Genomic DNA, 27,049 nt, shown 5'->3' on the forward strand with positions numbered 1-27,049 from the left:
CACATTCAAGAAGTGAGTCATCCAGCAAAGAGATATTAAAATCCTAACTTCAAAACATCCATTACAAATCTGAAATCAGAACAAGTTCACAGTTTTTTAGACAGGATAAAAACACTGCCCTGTGGTCTGGACGGGGTCTTCACAAATTGTGTGGCAATGAAAAAAAAAAAGTGGGTCAACTGGTTAAAATCACCCAGAAACATCAAACAAGAAATGCTGCCTTACCTCTTTTATAACAATAATCGAAATTTCTAGACATATTTTTCGGCTCTAAAAATGCTACAAAAAGATCTATGTAGGTTTTTTTTTTTCATTTAAGCTACAAAACCTGTAATAATATACAAGCACAGGTCTATATGGAAGTCATATAATGGACAAGATATGGAGTGGAATGACACTTTATCAATGTTACCGCAAACTCAGGTTTTGTATTTGTTCTTCTATTCTTCTAGCTAGCAAACTTATACTTTATGTCATCTTTTAAAGGTCTGCTGGAAAATCCTCAGAATGGGACTTTTGATGAGCTTGAAAATCCAATAAGCCAAACCCAGACTGGACAAGATTCAATGAACAGAATTTGCTGTTGCCAAAATGAACAAAATTTGGAAATCTCATTCTCGAATGCACTGCCAAAATATTTTTAAAAATCAGCGATGGCATTTTTTTTTTCTAAATCCCACTGAAGTGCTGCAACTTACCACCGACAGAACCTAAACAATAACAGACAACCAAAAACTGGAGCATAAAATTCCATGAAGGAAAATTAGGTCAATAATGGAGGATCTGTAATATGTTCATTTATAATATTCTTCATTGAGCTGCCTGTCCCCAAATCTAAGATTATCTCACAGAAATGTATGTGGTTATCATTCCAGGAAACAACTTCATTCATTTGCTTCTCTTGCTTACTCTTTCTATGCTCACAAAACAATCATAACCGAAACGTCCCATTTACGCAACCAAGAGAGATTTCCTACACACAAGGGCAGAAAGGAAAAACAGTTAGGCATATCTTTTGTTCAATATGTAACTTCAAGGTCCTGCATTTTTATAGCTGATATCAGAAACACTGGCATTATTTTAACTGTACTGGTTTCTTCCATAAAAGCACATGCACTAAAATGTTCTCACCTCCACTTGATCCCATTTCATTTCTACAACTTTCTGCCCAGTTTTCGGCTGCCACGTTGGCAGGGTGATGGTGGCCTGAGAGCGGGGCAGGATTATGTCAGGCTCCTGGGTGGTGGGGACAGGCTGAAGCTGTCTGGGTGCCATGGACTCCGTCCAGCCAGAGACGGGGACACTGGGAAGTGCCTGTTCACAGACTGGACCTTCATAGCCTTCATTGCAAATGCAGAGGTAGCCGTCGCTGCTGTTGCTGCTGCTGTTGCTACTGCTGCAGTTGCCATGGTGACACGGGTTGCTGGCGCAAGGATCCGCAACAAGCTGAAACGAGACCATAAATGGGTCAATTATTCCCTCATAAGGAAAGTGGCGCGGTCTCTGGGAAATGAGCTCCGTGGCTCAGAGATGCTGCTCGAACAGAAACGCAGTTCCTGTGGAATGTGCATTTTTAACTACTTGTGCTGTTTGGGGCAGGGGGGCCTCCCAAGGTCATCCCAACATTAACCCTTCCATAGATAACAGGCATCCAACAAGGAAGTATGTAGTTAGTGGGGAAGAGCCTCCCCCACCCCAAGGCCCTAAATAATGTTGATTTCAGGAACACTTACTTAGAGGAATTTTCTAAGGCAAAAATAGTTAAAACTGAGGCTCATTAGGAATATACCAACTTTGATATTTCTAGCTGCCAGTTAACTGATTACTAGGGACCTAAATTGAAAATCTCCTCCTTCACATCCTGGACCATTCATAGCAAGGTTCCCTCATGAGAAATGACTGCCTAGTTTATCCCCCCTACAGACGCACTTACCTACGTCTTCCAAGTTCCGACCTGATGAACAATTCTCTTTAAGGTGATGTTATTTAATTAAAAGCTTCCAAAAGGATCAGCCTGCGTGACAATTGCATGCTAGAAGGGAGCACGGTGGTGACTTATATTAAGCAGAGTTCTATGAGAGTTTCTACCTGATTATTTTGGAAGGTGATTACAGAGAAATGTTACCCTGCTGGATGTGGAAGATAAAATTTCAGTTGCGTATCTGTAAATTGTGCTCATGTTCTAAGGAAAGCGTTTATCGCTGAGTCCTTTGCTGACCTCTGACTTGCCATTTGTTATTACCTGGAGATGCTACAAAAACAACGTGAAATGAAGCAGCGTAACAATGCTTCTCTCCAGACAGCCCAAGGGTTCAGGCATGTTCACAGAGCTTATTCAGTTATCATTTGCTTCTGTGATAACAGAAAATTAGACCCTGGTTTCTCAGGGCTGGTAATAGAATTGAGTGAATAATAGACAACAGAGAAATGGGACCTTCAATTTCTCTTGTTGAAGTGAGTTCGTACTTAAACACACATGGATAGAATTCTGCCTGGAAAACCAGCTACTCGTTCTGCTAATGATCCTTGTCACACAATTTCCAGCAAACTCCTTTAGGAAGATCAAGGGATTTGGGATTGAATAAAATGAAGCTCCAAAAACACCACATTGTTAATTCTATGCTGTCACAAAACCGTCACAAAATCTCAGCTAAGAGTAGATGGATTGGTATCTGAAGAAAATACTTCAAGCCTAAATAATTTAAAATATTTACAATCTTTATCAACTCAAAGTAAAATCCAAACCCCTTCCACGGCAGACAAAGCCCTCCCTGATCTGGCCCCTTCCTATCCCTGAGGTCCTCTCTCCCCACACTTTATCCTCTTCCCTTACATTCAACCCCCTTCACCTTCTTTATGTCCCTGTCCCCCAAGGTCATTCCCACCCCAGGGCCTTTGCACCTGCTGGGCCCTCTGCCTGGAATGCTTTTCTCTCAGACTTTGCATGGCTCTCTACCTCATTTCACAAAGCTCTCTACTCAAATGTCATCTCCTCCGAGAAGCCTTCCCTCACCGTGAAATCTAAAATAAATCCCTTTTTTGTTTCCCAAAGACACGTGAGCCCCGTCAGTGCATGGACTTATCTGCCATGTTCACAGCTCTATTCCCAGCATGTTGAGGAACACAGAAAACATGGTAGAGTTTCTTTAAAAAAGCACTGGAAAAATAAAGACAGACAGATCAATCAACATCTGAAAAGCAATGTGTGATGAAGGACAGATTGAATTGCTCCTTTAGTCCTGATACTGTTCCCGTGCTTTGGATTTATTTCTAGGAAGGCTTTGTGGAATGGGTATCACCTCAAGAAGGAGGAAGAATTTAATTAGCTAGGATAAAGGGGACATATAAACCAGGTTTCTGATATCAGCTCATCTGAAGGTTGACCTAGTCACAAATTAAGACTTTTAACACATGCCTGAAAACAAAGAAATACATTTAAATCATTTTTAAAAATTGGAGAGATCATTACAAAAATCAATTCTGGAAGTGCAGACCTCCATGGTGCAGCTTAGGGAATGAAAAGGCAAAGACCACAAGGCAAAGACCACCAATCTGATGGCCAAAGATGCCCCAGGGCTTCTGTCCCATCGCCACAGCCTACTGCTGGAGACTGCCAGTCTCGGAGACCATCAAGGTGAGTCACTGTGTGAAGTCCGTCCCTTCGTGGGCAGTGTCGGGGTGGGTGCTGGTGGAGACAGCTGGGTGGGAAGGGTAGGCCCCCAGGGAAAGGCCCAATTCATCAGGCCCAGGAGTCAGCTCCACCAAGTGAGGGAATAAATAGCCAGAAGAAAAATAGGCTGAGGATAAACAATACCATCTAAGTGCTGCTGTCTAGGCTTGACAGATGAGAGGAAAGCAGGAAGAGCATGGGATTCAATAAGGAATGACTAACGTCAAAGGCCAGGAGAAACGCTCTGGGTAGAGAAAAGAAGACAGAAGCTAAAAATTAAACTATCAGTTGTATAGATTTCTAAAGGGACTCAAAACAGTGAATGCTGTGATGGTGCACACACGTACACACATGTACACACACATGCACTGAATACAAAGCAGGGTGTTAAATGCATTGCGAGATCATTGATCTCTTCTTTAAAGTAATCATGTCATATTCATGCTACTTCCTTGGGTTTTCGCCTAGTTGCTTCACTAACAATGACAATTACCTTCCTTTCTATCCTCTAACACTTCAGACTAGTTTCATTAAAAAAAAACAACAATCTTTTCAGTTGCCTAACAGCAAATACAAGATAAAATACCATCGTTAATCTTTAAGCGAAATCTTGGCATTGTGAATATTTATTGTAAGTCCTGTTTTTCTGTGCACAGCTTACTGAGTTGCTTTTTTAAGGCTGTGCGTGTATTTTATCTCACAGGGAAAAAGTCCTGTTACAGAGGGCACTACTGCCCTTGAATCCCATTACATTTGAACTATAAGCAGAAAATGAGCAAACTGCCAAAATGAATAATGAGGCAAAATATCCTAGTTGATAGACCTGACTTCGGGGACGCTCGAAATTCAAGGGGTACCTTCTTGGCTATAATTTCTAGCTTCTAATGGTGGGGGGGCAAGGGATGAAGACTTTGTAATACCAGCAGAAAGAGCAAAGACAAAGCCTATGTGTTAATGGTTTTCTGCTTACAGTAACCAACAAGCTCACTTATTAAATGCTGTATGTTCATTGCATCAGATTAATTCATCTATTTAAACCAAATTTTTTCACATCATAGAGTTAAGCTAAAACTATTCTTTTCACATTTTATTTTCAACTTTTCACCTATGTCAAATAATTTATACTACAATCAAGAGCGCTTATGGGGGTGCATAGAGGGTGAGGTCAGAGCGAAGGTGCCTGCCAGCCCCGGGACTCATGATTTGAAGGCAGTCTCATGTGACACTTTAGCCGTGACCTGTTTTCCTTCCCTAAACTGAGTGCTGCCCATGTTTTTGGCAATTCCAGTGCCCTCTGCAGCATACAAACAGAAGGATGAAAAGGTCAAACTTCAAACAGGTATAAAAGAGGCCCACTTACAGGGTCATTAAGATACAACACGTCAAAGCTACCAGGGTCGCTGCAAAGTGCTGCACGTGAACACCTTCGTCTGCCTTACCTGGTGATGATGGGCCTGGGAGAAACATCACCACCTTCCTCGTGATCCTTCCATGCTAGTTTAGACACCTGGTGGACTTCGTTCCAACTTCTCCTGTACTTTTACAGAAAACTCAACATGGCTGATCGGTAATTCATGTGCCATTTATCCGGCATGTATGACGTGCCAGGCAGGACGCCTAGAAGAGGGGTCAGGAGGGTAAAGAAAGCCCAGTCCCAGCCCTCAAAGGACTCTCAGTCCAACAAAAGGGTAAGACACATGAACTTGGACGTGCCCTGAGCCATCTAACTGTCAGCTAATACCCTGCACGTATGCGTGTCAACCATTACAATCGTGTGTTTGATTGAGTTGAAGTTCTTAACACTGAAAAAGAGAATGGGCTTGATGATTGCAGCTATGAAATGAGCAGCTTACGAGCAGGTCTCAGAAACCATCTCTTAGGTGGCAGTGGCAGCTCTCACAAAGGAAGCAGCAGAAAAGAATTTCCTAGGCAAAAATGGAGGCAGGTGAGAAGCCAGCATCCTGGTGACGGCCCTGGTGTGCAGGTGGCTGAGCGGCTTGGGCGAGTTACTTGCCTGCACTGGATACACATTCCTCGCACATCCAGGGGCTGGGGTGGAACATGTCAAGTTCTGCTCCAGCTCTGCGGTTTAGGTTCCTATTGACATGACTGTTTGCAGAGGGTCCAGAGGAGCACAGAGCAAACCTGGGGTCACCTCCCTCCCTCATTTATACCCACGTTCAGTGGGCAGAGTCATCCAAGCAACGGGAAGAGTGTCTGAGGAAACGGATGCAAAGAAGCCTAGGAGGAGAGCCTACAAACGCTGATGGAACACGCCACTTGGCCCAGGCCACGCAGGTCACCTGCGGGGAGGGAGGGACACGGTGGCCTCGGGGCACTGAGAGAGGAGTGTAGACACAGAAGGGAAATAACCGAGGGGGAGTTTGTGTGTGGCACTAAGAAATAAGTAGAATGGGCCGGAGTTTTAGTAAACTGTCTGAGCAGCAGAATCAATTAAGGAACTTTTTTTTTTTTTTTTTGCGTTTTTTTTTTTGCGCTTCCCTGCGCCACCAGGGAAGCCCTAAGGAACTTTTAATACAGATTTTGATACAGATATTAGTATTATAGGAAGAAGAGGTGACTTATTAAGTAAGGAACAAAAACAAAAGCCTGAAAGCAGGATTTTTCAACTTGTACACTACTCTTTGGGCTGGGTATTCTTTGGTGTAGGGGTTGCCCTGTACATTGTAGGATGTTGAACAGCATCCCTCATCTCCACTTACTGGATGCCAAGAGAACCCTCCCACCAACAATGGCAGCTGTGACAACCAAAAATGTCTCCAGACATTGCCAGTGTCCCCTGGGGAAAAGCCACCCCCAGCTGAGAACCACTGTCTCAAAGGAACAGATTGAAGCATTTTATTCCATCAAAGTGTTTTGAAAATCCATAAGACTCCATAAATAAAGTCAAGAGGCAACAATATGGTGGAGGAAAATATGTACCACCTATTACAAAAGACTAAGTCCTTTACAATATAGATTCCTAGATATCAATAAAAGAGAAACACCTCGGTAAAAAGGACAAAGAAACTGGCAACATGCAGAATGATTTGTACAGAATCATGCCATTTTTATACTACTTTTAAACACAATGTTACATATTCACTTGTACGTGTATAAGTACAAATACAAATTTTTTAAAGTAGAATGGACCATCATTTTAGTAATTTGTCTGAGCAGCAGAATCCTTTAAGGAACCTTTTAAAATACAGATTCCCGGGCTTCCCTGGTGGCGCAGTGGTTGAGAGTCCGCCTGCCGATGCAGGGACATGGGTTCGTGCCCCGGTCCGGGAGGATCCCACATGCCGCGGAGCGGCTGGGCCCATGAGCCATGGCCGCTGAGCCTGCACGTCCGGAGCCTGTGCTCCGCAACGGGAGAGGCCACAATAGTGAGAGGCCCGCATACCACACACACACACACAAAAAAAACAGATTCCCCCACCCCAAGCTGCTAATCAAAAACTCTGAGGGTGTGGCGCTATCAAAGGAATAACTTATCTGGATAATCCCCGATGAAGAAAGACAACAATAAAGGGTCATACTCCACCTCCCCTGCACTGGAAGAAATGTGGAAATTCTCCCCCTCCCCTCCCACCCAACTGAACTATATGGAGGTGAATGATGGACAGCCCACTGCAGAGGCTAAACAGAGAACAGGTGGAACCCTGGAGGACGGTGGGTGGGGAGGAACCACCCACCCCAGGGGCCTTGAGATAGCAGGAGAGTGTCTGCATCTGCCAGCTGGGGGAGAGGGACCAGGACAAAGAAGACCCCAGAACTTGGAGTTTGGGGTTTCTGGAAAAATGATAATAATCAATTGCTCATGAAGCACTGGGATACAGCACAGAAAGCCTGGGCTTCTACTCCCATTTGTGGGTGATCTTGGACCAGGCAAGGAAGGTTCCTGGGGCTCAAGCTCCTCAGTTGTTAAAGGAAGGGATGGGACCAGAGAACCCTAATGTCCTTTCAGTTCTTCCTATCATGTTTCTTGTCCAAAACAAGAACTGCACTGGTTAGAAATGTCATCTTCATGCTTAAAGACAAATGCACACTGTTGGGGTCCAACTGTCACAGTATTTTTGTCTTAAAAAGGAATTTTTCCCACTTTCTTCAATAAAGATCTCAACTATATTGCAACACCAACTGCTTACCCACTAGGAGTAAAAATGTGCGAAAAAAAAAAAATCACTACAGTGCTTATGCCAGTAGTAGTCTTGGCCAAGAAATGCATCCCATGAATTTTTTTTCCCCAAACCCAAATAATAGAAGTGCTCATTCACTTTACTGGAACAAGAACTATGTATCTTAGTGAAATACACTAAATAAGCTTAATTCCCACGTGTTTTGGTATTTCTTTACTTCTCTATTAGGGACTCTAAATTACTTGAAAAATTATTCCAGGACTAATCTGGGCAGTCCAGTTTTCCCTTCAATTCTGAGTCACTTTCTTGAAATCAGCCTGTCCTGGTTTTTGCATGTGGGTTGAGTCACATCTGAAAGTAGGCTAAAAGGAAATTACAAGCAGAATTCAAACTTTTGACATGAAATGAATCCATTAAAAATAAACCACTGCTTGGCCAGTTATTTTCCAACTTTTCCATGGTATCTCTTTAAAACCTGATACTTTTGGGGCTTCCCTGGTAGCCCAGTGGTTGAGAGTCCGCCTGCTGATGCAGGGGACACGGGTTCGTGCCCCGGTCCGGGAGGATCCCACATGCCGCGGAGCGGCTGGGCCCGTGAGCCATGGCCGCTGAGCCTGCGCGTCCGGAGCCTGTGCTCCGCAACGGGAGAGGCCACAATAGTGAGAGGCCCGCGTACCGCAAAAAAAAAAAAAACCCTGATACTTTTAGAAATTATCTTGAAATTGCACTCCCTTTGCTGTAGTCCAGCTAACACACACAGTCAATACTCATACTGATGAATCTTTAATCCCTGCTCGTTGCAGATATATCAAAATTAAATAACTGTTCTTCAGAAACTTGGCAAACCCTTTGTCGCTTGCTCTCCATATTCAACTAAATTCTAAGAGATAACATTCAACTGCATTTACTGGCATGGGCACACCAGCCTCAATGAAATGCTTTTTTTTTTTTTCTTTTTTCTTTTAATCGTTCAAAAACCAGTTCCTTGAATCAGAAACTTACAGAAAAATTCCAGTGCATATATTCTTGTCCCATCTCTCATCACAGACACTCATACATCCCATCAAACTTTTTTTACAAAACAACAATGTCATGAATACAGGGAATATGTCAACTTTTACCTCCTGCCTATTCACGGAAAGAAGCCTGCAGCAAAATGGGAATGAAACCTCCTATGAAGATCATATGATCATCTCAACTGATGCAAGAAAAGCATTTTATTAAATTCAACATCCATTTAAAATGAAGATGTTCAGAAAACTAGGAAGAGAAGAGAACTTCTTTATTCTGACAAAGAGTATCTACAGAAAAACCTTCAGAATGTAATACTTACCGGTGAAATGTTGAAAAAGTTCTCTCTGAAATCGAGAACAAAGGAAGGATTTTGCTATCACCACTTCCACTGAACACTACACTAAAGGTCCTAGCCAGTGCAAGGAGGCAAACGTAAAAAGAAGTTACAAGGATTGATAGGAACAAAACTGTCATGATTCACAGACTATGTGATGATGCATGCAGGTAAGTTAGAATATGGAACTTCAGCAGGTTTGCTAGATGCAAGGTCAAAAGGTTTTTTAAAAAAGAAAAAGAACAATTGCATCTCCATGTAGCAGAAACAAAAAATAAAATCTTTTGAAAGGTGTCGTTTACAATATTTTAAAAATCCCTAGGAATAAATCAAACCAAAGAAGTACATGGCCTCAACAAAGAGCTATAAAATAGTATTGAAAGAAATTAAAGAAGACATACACAGATGGAAGGAGAGTCTAGTTAGAGATTAGAACACTTATTTTTTACGAAGAAGATTCAAATTTTCCCCAGTGACCTACAGATTCAATGCAACTACAACGAAAATCACAACAGTGTTTTTTGTTCTTGTGTGAAATGTCCCCAAGTAGCCCAGACACTCCTAAATAAGACGAACAATGTGGGAAAGCTTGCTCTATAAAAAATAAGGAACTTTAAAGCTGCAGTAATTAGGACAATGGAATAAAATGTCAAGAAATAGAATATATATGGACAATTCATTTCTGGAATAGTGTGATAAATATAGTCTTTTCAATAAATCGATAACCATATGGGGAAAAAAGTTAAGCTTGACTCCCCCCACACACACCAGACACAAAGATTAAATTGCAAATTGCAGTTGAAACTAATATAAATCAATTATTATTTTTTTAATTAAAAAATAAGTTTCTAAAATATTTCTAAATAAATAAATAAATGCATACAATGGAATAGATAGATAGATAGATAGATAGATGGCAAGTGGATTGTAGGTCTAAGAATGAAAGCCTACAGGGTGCTATGAAAAACAAAGAGTGGGGCAGTGAACTCACTAAAGGACTCCAGGAGGTCTTTCTATGTGAAGTTAAGTGTCAAGGGTTAAAGATGAGCTACCCAAGGAAAGAAGAGCAGGAAAGGGGGCTCCTGCCAGGAAGAACAACTGCAAAGGCCCTGAGACATAAAATGGGTGGCGTAAGAGGAGAACTACAAATAGTTGTATTTAACTGGAGAACACGCGAAGTGTCTGCCAGCGAGTTTTAAAAGGAGGGCTGCTGGAAACAATGAAGACCAGTTGGTAGTATACTGGACTTCGGCTCTGAAGGCAAATCCATAATGAATTCTAAGGAGAACTATGACAGATGAAGCATTTTAGAAAACTCCCTCTAGCAAGAACGGGATGATGCATTTGAGGGGGTCAATCTGGAGACACAGGAGTGTGGGAAGAAGCCACTGCCATCAGCGGGGTGAGGAGGGCTGCAGGCCATGCGTAGGGCTGGGTCAGCATAGATTGAAACGTGAAGGTGGGCTGGAGAGTCGGTAGGGCTGGAGACTAACTGATTAGGTATGGGGGTAAGACAGGAAAGGGACTGTGCGTGGGAACTCCTGGGATTCTGGCCTGAACAAGCAGGTGAAGGGTAAGGTCACTCACTGAAACGTGGGATTCAGAAAGAAGAGAAGTTTTGAAAGGAGCAGGAAGTCATGGTTTTGGTTTGGGGAAGGAAGGTATTTGGGTGCCTAAGGGACACTGAGCAGGGGATGCCCTTAAGAGACTGTCAGTACAGATCTGGTGCTGGGGGGGGAAGCAATGAGCCAGTTACCAGCATGTTGCAGGTGGGAGAGGGGTGGCACTGCAAACACACAAAATCACTGAGGGTGAGGCCTCACAGAGGCTGGGAAGGGTGGGCTGGAAGAGGCAGGAAACCATTCTCACAGAGGGGAAAAAGGAGTTACAGGCAAGAGTTAAAATGTGTTGAGGGCCCACAGGACCAGGTCCCTTATATGCCTCAACTCATTTGCTCTCAACAATCCAATGAAATAGATATCATCCTCACTTTATCCTGGGAGCTAAGGCTCAGAAAAGTTAAGCAGCTGGTCCAAAGTCACACACAGTAGGTGTCAGAGCTGAGAGGTGAACCGAAGACTGAGTGATTCCAAATTGTAACCTCTTCCCATATTCCAAAGTGTCTTATTTTACCTCGTTAGGTCAAGGAGTGGGTTTGCGAAGGAGAGTGTGGCTAACAGCCAGAGGCCACTAGAGGAAGATAACTCGATTACTGGAAAGGGGACCCTGCGTTTGGCACTGACAAGGGCAGTTTGGGTAGCCAGAGGGGTCAGAGGCCACCTTCCAGTGGGTCAGGAAGAGGAGGGCAGGACACACAGGACTAGAGGGGACCCTGGCTCCAGTCAGCTGTGAAGGGCTTCAGGCTAAACAGACCCCAAACTCAGCTTATCAGACCTTTGAAAGAACATGAAGTGAGTGCCCTCAGCTCAGAGAGGGAGAAGACGCCTGCCCAGAGGCCCTGGTTCATGGTTCTGTTCAACGATCCAGTTCTGCATACACAGAATGCGAGATGCCTGAAGGCATGCCCAGGAGCATGGAGCCTGTACAAATACACCGCCCTAGAGGGGGTCTGGGCAGGGTGAAGAGCTGGGAAAGGTCAGAGTTTCTTCTGCACTCATTCAAACAGCCCCAGGAAAACTTGTAGGCGCAAGTGTCTGCCGGATGAACAGCTGACCAAGTTTCAGGGATGTGCAAAAGAGCAAAGTCTGAGCCCCAAGAATACAGACAAATGGGGCTGCTCTACCCAGATAAAGTCAGAGAGAGCAGAGTACAGCGTGTAACACGCCCACAGCAATGAGAGCCAAGGTGAGGGGTCTCAGGGATTCGACCCAGACAAGCCACACTGGCCGTGAGAGAAGACACAGGGGGAGGTGGCTTCTGTCCTGAGAAGAGCTAGTTCATTAAAGTCTGGGGTGGAATCGTCCACACGTGTGCAGGATTACACCTTTCTGGGTGACGTTCCCCACCAAACGAAAGAAGCGTATTTTGTTTACGTCTTTTATTTTTCCCTAGGAAATGTCTTTGTCATCTGCCAACTCTGTAACCTGTGTCACAACCTGAGACACACACCCTCAGTGTCACCTGAGATGGACAGGTAGCTGCCCTCGGCAGGAGGCCCTGGTAAAGATCACACCATCAAGAGCAGTGTCAACTGTACCCCTAATTTTTTGCCTTTTCCATCTTTTTTATTGAAGTGAGTTGATTTACAACATTATATGAGTTTCAGGAGCTGCATCCCTATTTTGAGAGTTTCCTGCACCCAGAGTTCCCATTCCTGAAATATCCCTGAAGCTTCTGGCAAAGATGATGACACCAGCTTGCCTTTGCCCAAAAGTAACCTCAAGGTTCCTTCCTGACGTTCCTCCCAGATGGTGGAGCAGCACGAGGATTCCACAGAGACCCTCCAGCAACAGAAGCCACGCGAGGCCACGGGAGCCAGGGAAGAGGCCCAAATACAGTAGCCTCTGTGTTATTCTAATGGGTTTGGTTGCCATCCTGGAAGCTTTGGGAAGCCAGTGAAATACATCATACCAGAGTGGGGACTGGAGTCAGTCTCCCACTTTCAAAAGAACCTTTTGTGCTTCTTAGGGGCCCCAAAGGTAGTCTCCAAATATTAAAATGTGTTGATTTCTTTGTTACTTAAAATAGTTGTAAATGACAAATGCTACCCTACTTCTGTAGGGTAGCAGGGAGCTGCAAAACCAGGAACGTAGTAGGCACTCAATAACTATTTATTGTCTGAAACAGAGAGGGCATTGCTTTCTTTTAGACCATTCTTCACTCGGAGCCCATACCTGCTAGGCTTGACAGCCCGGATCCTTAAGAAAAGTTGGGGGAGAATTCTAGGATACTGTGAAACCAGGGCACAAAACCTTATTTGGTGGGCTTCCCTGGTGGCGCAGTGGTTGAGGGTCTGCCTGCCGATGCAGGGGACAAGGGTTCGTGCCCCGGTCTGGAAAGATCCCACATGCCGCAGAGTGGCTGGGCCCGTGAGCCATGGCCGCTGAGCCTGCGCGTCCGGAGCCTGTGCTCTGCAACGGGAGAGACCGCAACAGTGAGGCCCGCGTACCGCAAAAAAAAAAAAAAAAAAAAAACACCTTATTTGGGAAAGGCTTTTGCTCTAAGCTGTAAAGTGTTCTGTATGCTTGTGTACCTGCCTGGCCTCTTGACCACTTTGATGTGTGCTTTTCTCTCTGCAGGCACAAAAATTCTCTTTGCCCTCTTTTCAGCTTTCCTAAACTTAAGTGGAAACAGCTGCTCTAATTTTAATAGCCATCTGCTCTGGAGATGGGGACAAGAATCAGTGGCCCTGCGGATAAATCTCAAGTCTTCCTCTTGTCCAACTTCATGTGCCTGGAGGTAAGCCTTCTAGAACCAGCAAGCTTCAAGTAGGGATCTTCACTAAGAAGAAAAGCTAGAAAGAAAAAAAAATGAAATTCAAACCATCAAAAGAGCAGGGCCTGGATACCCATTAGCAATTGTTTTTAAATCCACAAAAGCCAAAGACCCCCAAAGAGCATGCACACTCATATTAGTCATCTCGGGGCATAGTTGCAAAGAAGCTCTCTGATTGGCTAACATCTACTAAAAGAAGCTCTCTGATTGGCTAACATCTACTAAAAGCTCTCTGATTGGCTAACATCTCCTAAAGGCCAAGTGTTTTTCCAAGAGGAAGCTGAGAGGACCTTTAACGTTATGAAAGACAAAAGAAGCTAAAGAAAAACTAATAAAGGAATAGAACAGGGCTGAGAGTGGAAGAGGTCATCCATGAAAGCCCTGCCAACTAGAAACAGCCATGGGTTGTGAAGCACAGAAAAGAGGAAGGTCACAGAGACTGGAGTGTCTGCAGCCCGGGAGTTAAGGCAGGGAGGGGAGGCACAAGGACAGAAAACCACCACCACCTTAACTGTGCAGCCCTACAGACGGGGGAATGCTTTACGGGGAAGCAGAAGAGAGAACATTCAAAGTGCCTTCAATGCATTGTCTTTAAGACACAGACCGGTTTCCTCGACCGTGACGAGCTAAACCTTAAATCAGCAGAGAGCTGGTGCCTGTATAGTTATGTCTACAGAAGTGGTACAGCAGAGGCACTGTGGCTCTGAAGACACTCAATACTGATCATACAAATGATCTCTTTAAATACACAAATATTTAGCGTTTCCAATTTAGGCATGAAATTAGAAGGGTAGAAAACCACACTGGAAAAACAGTCAGTAAGACATAACCATGCAGACTTAAGGGTTTTTCAGCAAACTAATTTTTGAGCACAGAGCATCCTCTGAATTGTTTTAGTATATTGATGAAACCAATCACATTTAATAATGCTTGCCAACTTGGACTATGTGAATTAAGTTGCTGCATAAAGATTATAGACTGCCACTTTTCTTGCATATGTAAATACTATAGGCACACAGAAAATAAAAGCTTAATTGATGGGAAATTTCATTATTCACGACTTTTATTATAACAGATTGAACTGATGGGCAGACCCTTCTCCAGCTAAAACCATTTAACAATTTTAGTTAACATAGAAAATGCTTTAATTCAAGGGTGAGCTTTAAAAGAGGGTGGGGGAGAAGAGAAATCCTCAAGTTTCAGAAATGAAAAGAGAAGAGGACTCAAAACCAGAGCCATTAGCTCTTCATTAACCACAGGGATTATGGACCTGGAATAATACCTAAGGACTGGGCGGGAGCTGATTTCTATAAATCACACAGGGCTGGGAAATGTGGCCTTGAGCCCAAGAGAAGTAGGGGAGCTATACCTGAGTCCATACATAAAGCCTCTTAGAGCCACCCTGTTTATAAAAAGGCAAGTGGTCTGGAGATATATCTACCTGCAGGCCTGGAGAAACCTCTGAAAAACTGGCATAGCTCCAGGGTCTTTGGATGAAAAAAAGAGTTGCCGGGGAGTAGTCAAAACCTTCCATATAAATAGCCCATGAAATTAACAACATCCCCTTGATGTGGAAATCCTAAACCAAGAAATGCACATAAAAACTTGACCAGAATCAGCAGAGTGATGGAGTGACACTTTCACAACACAGAGCACATGAGATTCACACACACAAGTGCACACGTAAACATTTACTATAATGAGCTCACAATAAAAAATTACAAACTGCACAAGGAAACACACCACCATCAGCATGTAGAACTGCAGGTAAAGACTCAACAGAACCCTTTCCCCTACTACATCTTAAGATAAAATAAGATGCTTACGGTATATCTGAAACATTTTTAGGATTCCCCACTTAATTTCCTTGCTTATTTTAATTGGCCTGATTAATTGTCCTGATACTTTTGATAAGACGGTTTCTACCAAAGAATACTAATAGTTTATATAGCTAAGATTTCTGAGGGCTTACACTATGCATTGCACAGTTCCCAGCATTTTCCATGTTTTAACTCATTTCATTTTCACTATAAACCTACCCAGGTAAGTAGAATTATCTGTATGTAATTATATACAGAAAGTATATAAGGCTCAGAGAATGAGTACCCGTCCACGGTCATTAGCTAGCATGTAATAAGAATACTAATCCAGGGAATTTCCTGGTGGTGCTGTGGTTAGGACTCCGTGCTTTCACTGCCGTGGGCCCCAGGTTCAATCCCTGGGGAACTAAGACCCTGCAAGTCGCATGGCATGGACAAAAACAAAAACAGAATACTAATCCAGACAGAGAGATACAATTCCAACCAAAACCCCATGTTCTTTTTTCTCCTAATTTGTCAAATTGATCCAAAAACTTAAACAGGAGATGAAAGGGGCAAGTATTTCCAAGATAATTTGAAGAAAAATAAAGATATATTTTCCTGAACAGATATAAAAATTTACTAGAAGTCTATAATCATTGTAACAGTATATAGTATTGGTACAGGTATAGACAAATTAAACAATGTGTCAGAAAAGAGCACAGAGATTTAGCATATAAAGGAACTTGTTATATAACAGGGAAGGCATTAAAAATTAATGCAAAAGGATAAACTATTTAGTAAGTGGTATTTGAATAATTGCTGATCCCTGTAGCTAAAGTAAGTATGTAATCCATGCCATATACACCCACACACACAAAAAAAATGAATTCCAGGGCTTCCCTGGTGGCACAGTGGTTGAGAGTCCGCCTGCCGATGCTGGGGACACGGGTTCGTGCCCCGGTCCAAGAAGATCCCACATGCCGCGGAGCAGCTGGGCCCATGAGCCATGGCCGCTGAGCCTGCGTGTCTGGAGCCTGTGCTCCACGACGGGAGACGCCACAACAGTGAGAGGCCCGTGTACCGCCAAAAAAAAATATATATATATATAAATGTATATAAATATATATATAAAATATAATGTTATATATGTTATATATAACATATATATAGTTATATATAATATATATAATATATATATAATGTTATATATATATAATAATCATATATATATATATATATATATATATATAAAACCTCAAAACTTTTATATGGTCAGTAAACTACAGTTCACAGACCAAATCTGGCCCATCACCTGATTTTGTAAATAAAGTTTTATTGGGACACAGTCACACCCATTAGTTTACATATTGCCTGTGGCTGCTTTCACAGAGTTGAGTAGTTGCAAGAGAAAATTGGCCAGCAAAGCCTAAAATATTTACTTGCTGACTCTCTGAAGAAAAAGTTTGCTGATTCCTGCTCTAGATGAAAATATAGGAGACTATCTTTATGATATCAAAGCTGGAAAGAATCTCTTGAGTAAGACTTATAAAAGATGAATATATTGAACTGCATGAAAATTTAAATGAATGAACTAGGGTTACATCTGACAGCCAGAGAAAAAAACACAGTAATGAGTGGAAAAAAAAAAAATCAAGCTGCAGAAGGATAGGTGCAGTATGACTCTCCTATAGACATTTTATATCTATGTTGTAAAAATATAAAAACACAGACAGAAAGCTTATATATCAACTCAGAATAACAATAGTTTCTGGATAGAGGGGAAGGGAAATGGGGTCAGGGAGGAGTTTGCAGGATACAAAATTAATACACAGAAATCTGGTACATTTCTATACACTAACAACAAAAGATCAGAAAGAGAAATTAAGGAAACAATTCATTCACCTTCGAATCAAAAATAATAAAATACCCAGGAATAAACCTACCTAAGGAGACAAAATACCTGTACTCCGAAAACTATAAGACACTGATGAAAGAAATCAAAGATGACACAAACAGATGGAGAGACATACCATGTTCTTGGATTGGAAGAATCAATATTATCGAATGACTATACTACCCAAGGCAATCCACAGATTCAATGCAATCCCTGTCAAATTACCAATGGCATTTTTCATAGAAGCAGAACAAAAAAAATTTTAATTTGTATGGAAACACAAAAGGCCCCGAATAGCCAAAGCTATCAGTTTTTTTTCTTTTTTTTTTTTTTGGCCGCACCGTGAGGCATGTGAGAACTTAGTTCTCCAACCAGGGATTGAACCCGTGCCCTCTGCAGTGGAAGCGCAGAGTCTTATCCACTGGACCGCCAGGGAAGTCTGCCAAAGCAATCTTGAGAAAGAAAAATGGAGCTGGAGGAATCAGGCTCCCTGACTTCAGACTGTACTACAAAGCTATAGTAATCAATCATATCCAAACTTTACTGAATTCGTTGATGAGCTCTATTAGTTTTCTCGTAGCACTTTTAGGATTTTCTATGTATAGTATCACGTCATCTGCAAGCAGACCGGGGCTCGGGGTGGTGGGCTTTATATCTGGCTATTTTATAAAAAAATAAAAAATCTGAAGCAAATATGACAGAATGATGTCTGCTGAATCTCAGTAGCAGATGCTAATTATATTATTCTCTGTGCTTTTCTGTGTGTTTGAAATATTTCATAATAAAAATTCAGTTTAATCTGTGATCTTCATCACTAACAAATACTTATTGAGCACCTTCTGTGTGCCAGGCATTGCTCTACCCCAGAGCTCAGAACACTTTGGCCCACAGGCCAAGTCCAGCCCACCATCTATATTTATCCAGCCTGTAAAGTAAGAATGATTTTTCCATTTTTAAAAGGTTGGAAAAAATCCAAAGAAAGTGACTATTTCACATCATGTGGAAAATCACATGAGATTCAAAATTCAGCGTCCATCAATAAAGTTTCACTGGAACACAAAACTTATTATTGGTTGCTTATACCCTACATCAGCAGAGTTGCGTAGCTGCCACGGAGACCATGTGATTCACAAAGCCAAAAATATCTACTACCCAGCCCTTTGCAGAAAAAGTTTGCTGATCCCTGCACTAGACCCTGGGAACAGACAGAGCCTCTGCTCCCATGGTGCTGGCAGAGGGACACAGATGATAAACACTGTAGACAAATCAACACTGTCACACATCGCTGCTCATATGTGTCACCTAATGCAGGAAAAGACAAAGACAATTTTCTTACATGGATTATACAATCCACTTTTTATAGCTTTAATTTTTTTAAAAAAAAGCTAAATGATTATAGAGCTCCCCCAATGAGACAGAAGTAATGCCTGGAAATATTTTTACTATCTCCTTCCCAAGAATTATATTACTGGTTCAACCCATCAGCTAGAAATATTCAGAACACGAAACTTTATCACATCCGAAATCTCCTGAGAGAAAGCAATCCACCTTGCAAAAACTACAACAGGAATTAAAATAACTGTGTAGTTGTAGAGATGATTCTTTTAATGTTGTTTGTGTTTCCAGTTCTGTTCAGAGTTAAAACAGTAAAAATGACCTGGTGCCATTTGCTTTGATGATGAAAAGTTCTCAGACCCTGGAATGAGCCACACCCAATAAACCTAAGCACAGGTCCGGAAACAAACATGAAGGATGTGTGCCCTTTATCAATGAAGAGCGTGAATGGTACAGAAAAGGCGGTGTTTATGGTCCACTGTGTCATGCTGCAGAATTTGATAAAAAACACTCAAAATAGCTTCAAAGTCAGTGAACCCTGAAGAAGAGAGTGGTTTCCTGAAGAGCATTCAGTTCACTTAGGAGAATATTATTCAGAAAGACACCTGTTCTCCCTTCATGACTGAGATCCACGTTCAGAAGGACAGTTCCATCCAGAGGGGCATATGCAGCTGCTGCTCCTGAGGATGGCCCAGGGTCCCAGAGATCACCTTCCATGGATTTCCACTGCTCCGTCTGGCCATGCACAGAGGGCATCATTTCCTTGACCACCCATAACATACTGGAAGACCATTCAGAAGGACCGGGTTCCAGACTGGGGTCCTTTCATGAGACTCGTGCACCCTGGGCAACTCCAAGCCATTTCCACACCTGTCTAATGGCAATAGCAATGCATACGCTGTGTACATCCACAGTTCCCAAGATGGGTGACAAAGCATTGTGGGTCACTGCAATGAAGGCACAGCAACACCCAGGATTATGTAGATTTTCTTCTAATTTTCAAAGGGAACACAGGATACACAACACCTGCCAGACATCGGGAACACCCAGATAGAGGTAGTCCATGGTTCCAACATTACATCCCACCACATTTTTTTAAATTTATTTTATTGAAGTATAGTTGATTTACAGTGTTGTGTTAATTTCTGCTGTACAGCAAAGTGATTCAGTTATACATATATATATTACATCCTTTTTCATATTCTTTTTCGTGATAGTTTATCACAGGATATTGAATATAGTTCCCTGTGCTATACAGTAGGACCTTGTTGTTTATCTATTCTATGTATAATAGTTAGCACCTGCTAATCCCAAACTCCCAATTCATTCCTCCCCCACACTCCTTCCCACTTGGCAACCACTAGTCTGTTCTCTATGTCTGTGAGTCTGTTTCTGTTTAGTAGATAAGTTCGTGTCATATTTTAGATTCCACGTAAAGTGATATCATATGATATTCCTCTTTCTCTTTCTGACGTACTTCACTTAGTATGATAATCTCTAGGTCTATCCATGTTGCTGCAAATGGCATTATTTCATTTTTTATGGCTGAGTAATATTCCATTGTATATATGTACCACACCTTCTTTATCCATTCATCTGTTGATGGACGTTTAGGTTGTTTCCATGTCTTGCCTATTGCAAATAGTGCTGCTATGAACATAGGGGTGCACGTATCTTTTTGAGTTATAGTGTTATCCAGATATATGCCCAGGGCTGGAGATCCCACTACATTTCTTTTGATAACATCAGATCTTGCCAAAGCTGGGTTTGCAGCAATTGCTGTGATAAGAAAGCAAATACCCCATGAAAGTCAACATGAATAGGAAATAAGGATGGCGGTGGTCGATTTGAGGAGCTGTGAGTACCCAGCAGGCACACGTACCCCATTAGTATATAACCGTGGTTATTCAAGAACGAGATAAAAGTTATGATTTTTTTCTTTCAATGTAGGTGCATTATTTTTTCAGTTACAACGTTGTTAGGGGCAGAGTTGCTGAGACCTAATTCTACTGACAAAGATCCTCTCCTTGACCAAACTCTCCTTAAGCTCCCTTGAATTTTCCAACTAGGTTTTGACTTTTGAACTTCTGTGTTTGTTTCTACATTGCACAATTTTAGCAAGAATCCTGTTAGGTCAGTTTAGCCAGAATCTCTCCTTGCCCTTGATGTTTCCTCTTAGTAATCTTCCATCCACTGACCCCTACCTGCTCTCTGCTATAAATTCCCACTTGCGCAGGCTGTATTCACAACTGAGCCCAGTTCTATGCTGAGGTTCCTTTTCCTCTATCGCAATTGTCCTGAATAAAATCTGTTTTTGTCACTTTACCTACTTCCAGCTCTGATTTTTCTTTAACATTATTTTGTAAATGGAGCATTATCTATTTCTTTTGGCCTAAGGTTCTGTAAAAAGCTTACTGTGATGCTAAGACCACCATAAACCAAGAACGTTTGGGACCCTCTGGCTTATATCAGAGAGTTTGTTGTGAGGTAAGACATAAAAGTTCTGCATCACATGCATCACTCCATAAATGACTTCCAGAAAAAGTAAATTCCCAAAGTTCTGCCACTTAAAACTGTAGAAAGTGCAACAATCTGGACGCTCAGCTGTCTACTAGTCTTCATCTCCTAAGAAAGCCAGATAGCTGACATTTCAAGAGAACAGTATACAGGGCACAGAGAGAACAAGTTTACTGATCAATGACTGAAATCAGCGGGTTAACGATGCATGCAATTGACGCTGCTCTGAGAGACCCCATAACCACCTGGAGAGGCAGGCAGGCACGCAAAAAGGTTTCATCTTCACTTCAGCGAGAAAACATACAAGGTCCTGTGAGGTCACATGAGCTCACAGGGTCCCTAACTGCAGCTTTAAAAAAGGATGAAATCTTGCCTTTTGCAACGATACGGATGGACCTTGAGAGCGTTATGATAAGTGAAATAAGACAGAGAAAGACAAATACCATACGATCTCACTTATATGTAGAATATTTTTGAAAAAAACAAGCCCACAGATACACAGAACAGACTGGTGGTTGCCAATGGTGGGGGGGCAGGGGCAAAATGGGTGAAGGGGATCAAAAGGTACAAACTTCCAGTTACACAATAAATAAGTCCTGGGGATGGTGAGTATATGTCATAGTACTATACTGCATATCTGAAACTTGCTAAGAGAGTAAATCTTAAAAATTCTCATCGCAAGAAGAAACATTTTCGTAGCTATGTATGGTGACGGATGTTAACTAGACCTTGTGGTGATCACCTTGCAATGTATACAAATATCAAATCTTTATGTCGTATACCTCAAACTAATATGTCAATTATACCTCAGTAAAAAGACAAATTAATTTTTTTAATGACCCAGAGAGAGATATACTGTAAAGGAAGAGCTGTGTGGTAGGGCCAGCTACTGCCAGCAAGGGCGCCTCAGGTCAGGGAGAGGAGGGTTCTCGGGGCAAAGTGTCAGCAGGTTCTGGACCGAGGATGTGCTGGCTGCCCACGAGGGGCGTCCGCTGAGGCAGCGCCAGCTCCAGCAAGCTAGCTAGCTGTGGGCCCGGCACTGACTGGAACAATTGGAGACTCACCCTCCTTTGCACTTGGCAAGAATGGCCTGAAGATGGGGGTGGGGTGCAGCATCAACGCGCTCAGCTCAGCTTCTGTTTTGAGCAACATTAGGGCACGGCGAGTTCCAAACCACTTATGTTTGGTCCTCTGTGCTAACCTCTAGATCCTGTGAATAAGTCTATGAATTGATTTTATTATCACGTCTATTCACATACGGAGGGAGAACTGGGGGAGTGGCTGTGAAATCTTAAAGTGGCAGCACCACCAGTGACGTTCCTATGTATGAGAAAGCAAGAACCTAGTCCAACGTACAAAATTATTTTGACCAGAATATGTGTTTGCATATTTACGACAAAGTACAGGGGACTTGCTCTAAAATAAAACAGTGGCTCAGCTCTACCTAAAATTCAATCGCATTTGTGTCCTCATTACAACGTTTGCATCGCAACACGTCTGACGTGAGGTCCAAGTATCAGTCACTTTATTGTCTCCAACTCTGCAGGGAAGATTTTTGGCAAACAAAGCTTTACTAAAAGATCTAATTTTGATGACTGTAATACAGGTTAATAGCCAGTTCATTCTATAAATAATTGCTTCCCCAAAACAGAAGTTTTGCTGGTAAAGGGAAGAAATAAAATCCAAACAGCATTACCAATAACTACAGTAGCATTTTTAGTAGTTTGGCAATCAGTGCATACTACTGTAAAAAGCATAACCAAGCGTTCAAATATATGAGTGCAAAAGAGGCAGATACCTGGATTATAGTCACACCACCCTCAACTTACGAGACATGACCCATCGGTATATTGTGTAGAAAATAAAAGCGATGATAGAAATTCTCATATACTGAGTGAATGTCCCGTAGCGGTGCTGCAAGTCTTAAAAACATGATTTCTAAACGTCGAAATAATCCTGTTAGGCAAGTGTTATCAACTCCATTTTATAGGTGAGAAACCTGAGATGCAAGAGAAGTGAACACACACCACAAACATAATGTATGGCATAGGTTTTTACTATATTTTACCTTCCCCCCCCCCCCAAAAAAAAAACACAAGAGCTGCTAAGTTGTCTGGATTTTTTCTTTTACTCATTCACCTTTCAGGAAGGACAGCTGGAGCCAGGTGAATCTCAGCATACCTTGGGAAACAAATGACTATACCTACTATTAAGTCAGAAAATCATTCATCTTTATTGCGGCCGCTCTTCAGAACTGCTGAGCCTTAAATTCCTAATTATACACACTAATGAAGGCCTTTATGGCATAGACAAAGAAAGTGAGGAGTAAAGCAAAAGTAATTTTATGTCTGGCCACCCAAAAAGTTTGCGTTTTATACTTGAAAGTATCTGGGAATTTGAGGTATGTCAGAAAAAAAAATATGAAACACAGCTAGATGGAATGTTCGAGTTTTCTCCAACCTGCCCAGCCTCACCAGAGTCCATTACTGCTGGGAGCAAGTGAGACCAGCTTGACACTCATTCTACCCTCAGCTTTATCTCTGCCCTGCTTCCTAACCTCTTTCTAGACCCTCCTACAGGGCATTTCACTGACAGAATCACAATATCGTGGGGCAAGAGGTAGGTCTGTGGATCCAAAAGACTTTCTTGCAGTTTTTCTGGGCTAGACCAGGGTTATCTCTAAGTTAAAGGACCAGGCAAAGAACAGAGCTAAGAGCCCGGCCTCTTGGCCTTGGGTCCCAGCTCCACCTCCTCTACTAAGTGAACAGTGACTTTGAATTACAGTTTCATCATATATAAAATCAAGGGACCTCGGGGCTTCCCTGGTGGTGCAGTGGTTGAGAATCTGCCTGCCAATGCAGGGGACACGGGTTCGAGCCCTGGTCTGGGAGGATCCCACATGCCGCGGAGCAACTAGGCCCGTGAGCCACAACTACTGAGCCTGCGCATCTGGAGCCTGTGCTCCACAGCAAGAGAGGCCGCGATAGTGAGAGGCCCGCGCACTGCGATGAAGAGTGGCCCCCGCTTGCCGCAACTAGAGAAAGCCCTTGCACAGAAACGAAGACCCAACACAGCCAAAAATAAATTAATTAATTAATAAAAATAAATAAATTAAAAAAAATCAAGGGACCAGTTCCCACTTTCTTCATGTCTGGTTGGGGAAATGAAATGCACAGGATAATAGATTTTACTATGAGGTTGTATTTACCTCACATGACCCAAGATACAGTCACTTGACGTCGAGCATTCTGTACAATCAGGACCAGCAGTCACATCGATAACGTCTATATTCTTGGAGTGATACACAGGAATCACCCAAGTCTGTCGAGAACAATCTGGAGAGGCACTACACAGATTTCAAACTCTGTCTTCTAACCCCTCTCACAACCTTATGCTCCCCTTTCTTCAAACTTTCCTGATTTTTCTTAATTCCCCATGAACATGAACAGGGCTGATGCTTTTGGACAGAAGAATGGATGCCTCGAAAACATTCCCAGCAAGTGGCCGCCTGTTCCGGGGATGCTGTTTTTTGAAAGGGCCCTTGGAAGCTAGTTTCTGAAGTCACAGTAGGTGCAGGCTAGAGACCGAGGCAGCTTTACTGGGTCACATTTCCCTGTCGGCTCTTCCTGCACAGCCTGCGACACCACATCTGTCACTCAGTTCTGAACCAGGGAAACTGCTTCCAACAAGCGGGAAAGGAGGGGCCCCAGGTTGACAGCCCTAATCTACAATAAGGCAGGACAGTTAGCAACGTTTTCCCACCCTGACGTGCATCTTCCAAATGGTCCAAAGCGAGGGTTTAGAATCGTTCTCTAGAGGACAAAGCACGGGGTTCCTTCGGGGGTCACCCCTGCACTATGATCCTGGGGGCCAAAAAACAATTCCTCTCGACAGTTACTACAATGCAAGCAGCTACAGGAAGAGCAGGTAAGTAAGATCCAGGAAAGAGTCAGGGTTTCGGAGAGTCTGGGTCATCAAGGAGCAGAGAAATTTATCAAACTTGAAAAAGAAAGGGACCCCTGTCACTGGCAAACAAGTAGCACAGATCCCCAGCTGACCGCAATTGAAATTGAAATTGTTGCTCAAAATGATACAAAAATATAAAATAAAAATAAAAAATTTTATCAAAAATGACAAAACTAATCGAATGTAAATTAATTGAATGTAGCAGAGGAGACTGTTTTGCTGTAGCCAGTTGGCTATTCACAAGGTGGCCATGCTCCATGAAGGCGCTCTTGAGCTCGCCCACCCAGGCTACTACCAGGGCCGCGAGGGCCACTATGATGTTAAATCCCCCCGCATCCTCTCGGCATTCAACCCATCTTAAAACCTTTGTCGTATGGTGCCATGATGACTTTTGACCCTTACCTGAAGCGAGTACATCATTTATTTATTACTGCTGTTTCTTCTCACTAGTCAATTATGGTAAAACACAATCAAGCCCTGATTCTTAGAGTTACTCAGTTATAAGGTGGTCGCCTCTGATCCAGGTGCTGTTATCAAAATGAGAGCACACATTACATATCATTTCAGCCAATCCACAGATCACCCCGAAAATACACTCCTACATACTGTGTGTCCCTCCTTCCCTTCTCTGTGCCCAGAAACACTGCCGTAGAAGAGAGAATACTACCATGGCAAGCTCCACCCACTTACGCAGTCATCCCCGTCTCTGGGTATCACAGGTAAAAAGGATAGAGTTGCCTAGAGTCTAGATAAAGTCTAGGCCCTTGGAAGGTCTGACATCTACAATGATATTAATCCCTAATACCCTGGGGTGATGCCATTCCTGATGTACCGTAAATCGTAGTGTCTGCCTGGACGTGTGGCCCATCCTGGTCACTGGGCCGAGAACTGGCCTGGTTATGTAGAGGGACTGATGCAGGTTGCTCTAGCGCTGGTGTGACAACCTGCCACAGAGAGGCCCTGAATATAACTGATACTTGCTGACACCAGAGCACATCCACCATAGAGATACTAACAAATGAAAAGCAGGCATTTCAACCTCACATTAATTTCACATTACACAAATCCAACTCAGTAAATAGGAAATCCTTTATCCCACTTGATCTTATTTATCAAAGCTCAACATTAGCGTGATGACAAAAATCAGTATAGAGATAATGGTAAATTAACAAAAAAAGAAAAAGCTCCCTTTCTTGATTCTATAACAATAAATTTGCATTCTAGAACAGAAATTATGACACAGTTTCCAGGATTTAGATCTAATTTATTCAAATAATTGCAACCTGATTATATAGAACTATTTAAAACACTGATTTGCTTCTCATTTGAATTAAAACTTTGTCACCTGTGACAATTATTCCAAATAAGTTCTCATAATTTAGATAATGAAAAATTAATTATTTTTCAAATTACTTTTGCTTAGATACAACTGTCCTCAACAACTAACAGCCCTCTGAAAAGGGATCATATCAAGCACATTAGCTGTATTCCTTCATACTTCAATTTTTCATCAAAAAAAAAAGTTGGCATTTGTTTTTCTAATATTTTAAGTAATTTATTTCTGTACTTCATAAAGAAGCCAGAGAAAAAGAGTGTGTAATAAGCAAGAAAAGGGTCCCAGATCAGAAAGCCAGTCCCCAGTCCTCTGAGCTTGGACAAGTCACCTGTCCCTAAGCTTTGGTTTTCTGCATCTGTCAAATGAAAATAACCACCCTTTCCCTGCATGAAGGGCTGCACCTAATGGCCTCCAGAGCCCGCCAGCCCTATATCCTAAGAGGAAAATAATACATGCAGAAAGATCATAACAACTCTTTTTTTTTTAATCACATATGGTACCAGCCAGGAAATAGTGGATCCAAAATTCCATACTTTCTGGAGGTAGAAGGAAATATTTAGTGTTGTTATACAACAAAAAGCTACTCAGTGTGAAGGTCCCAAAGAAGACAACATTCCCAGTCTAGGAAGAAGATAACACAAAGC

The 27,049-nt window shown here is 42.4% G+C and overlaps 1 protein-coding gene across 1 annotated transcript in view; it reads right to left on the reverse strand.

The window, feature by feature from the left end:
* Window positions 1-27,049, reverse strand: part of DNER (delta/notch like EGF repeat containing) — a gene marked incomplete at both ends in the record, with an annotated part of 323,548 nt that overhangs the window by 193,651 nt on the left and 102,848 nt on the right. Inside the window, one exon of the mRNA XM_082841200.1 lies at window positions 1,132-1,446. Within this exon, the coding sequence (XP_082697326.1) occupies window positions 1,132-1,446 (315 nt within the window). The remainder of the gene's footprint in view (window positions 1-1,131; window positions 1,447-27,049) is intronic.

This window comes from Leucopleurus acutus, assembly GCF_964270905.1.
Source record: "Leucopleurus acutus genome assembly, chromosome: 6".
NCBI classification, from domain to species: Eukaryota; Metazoa; Chordata; class Mammalia; order Artiodactyla; family Delphinidae; genus Leucopleurus; species Leucopleurus acutus.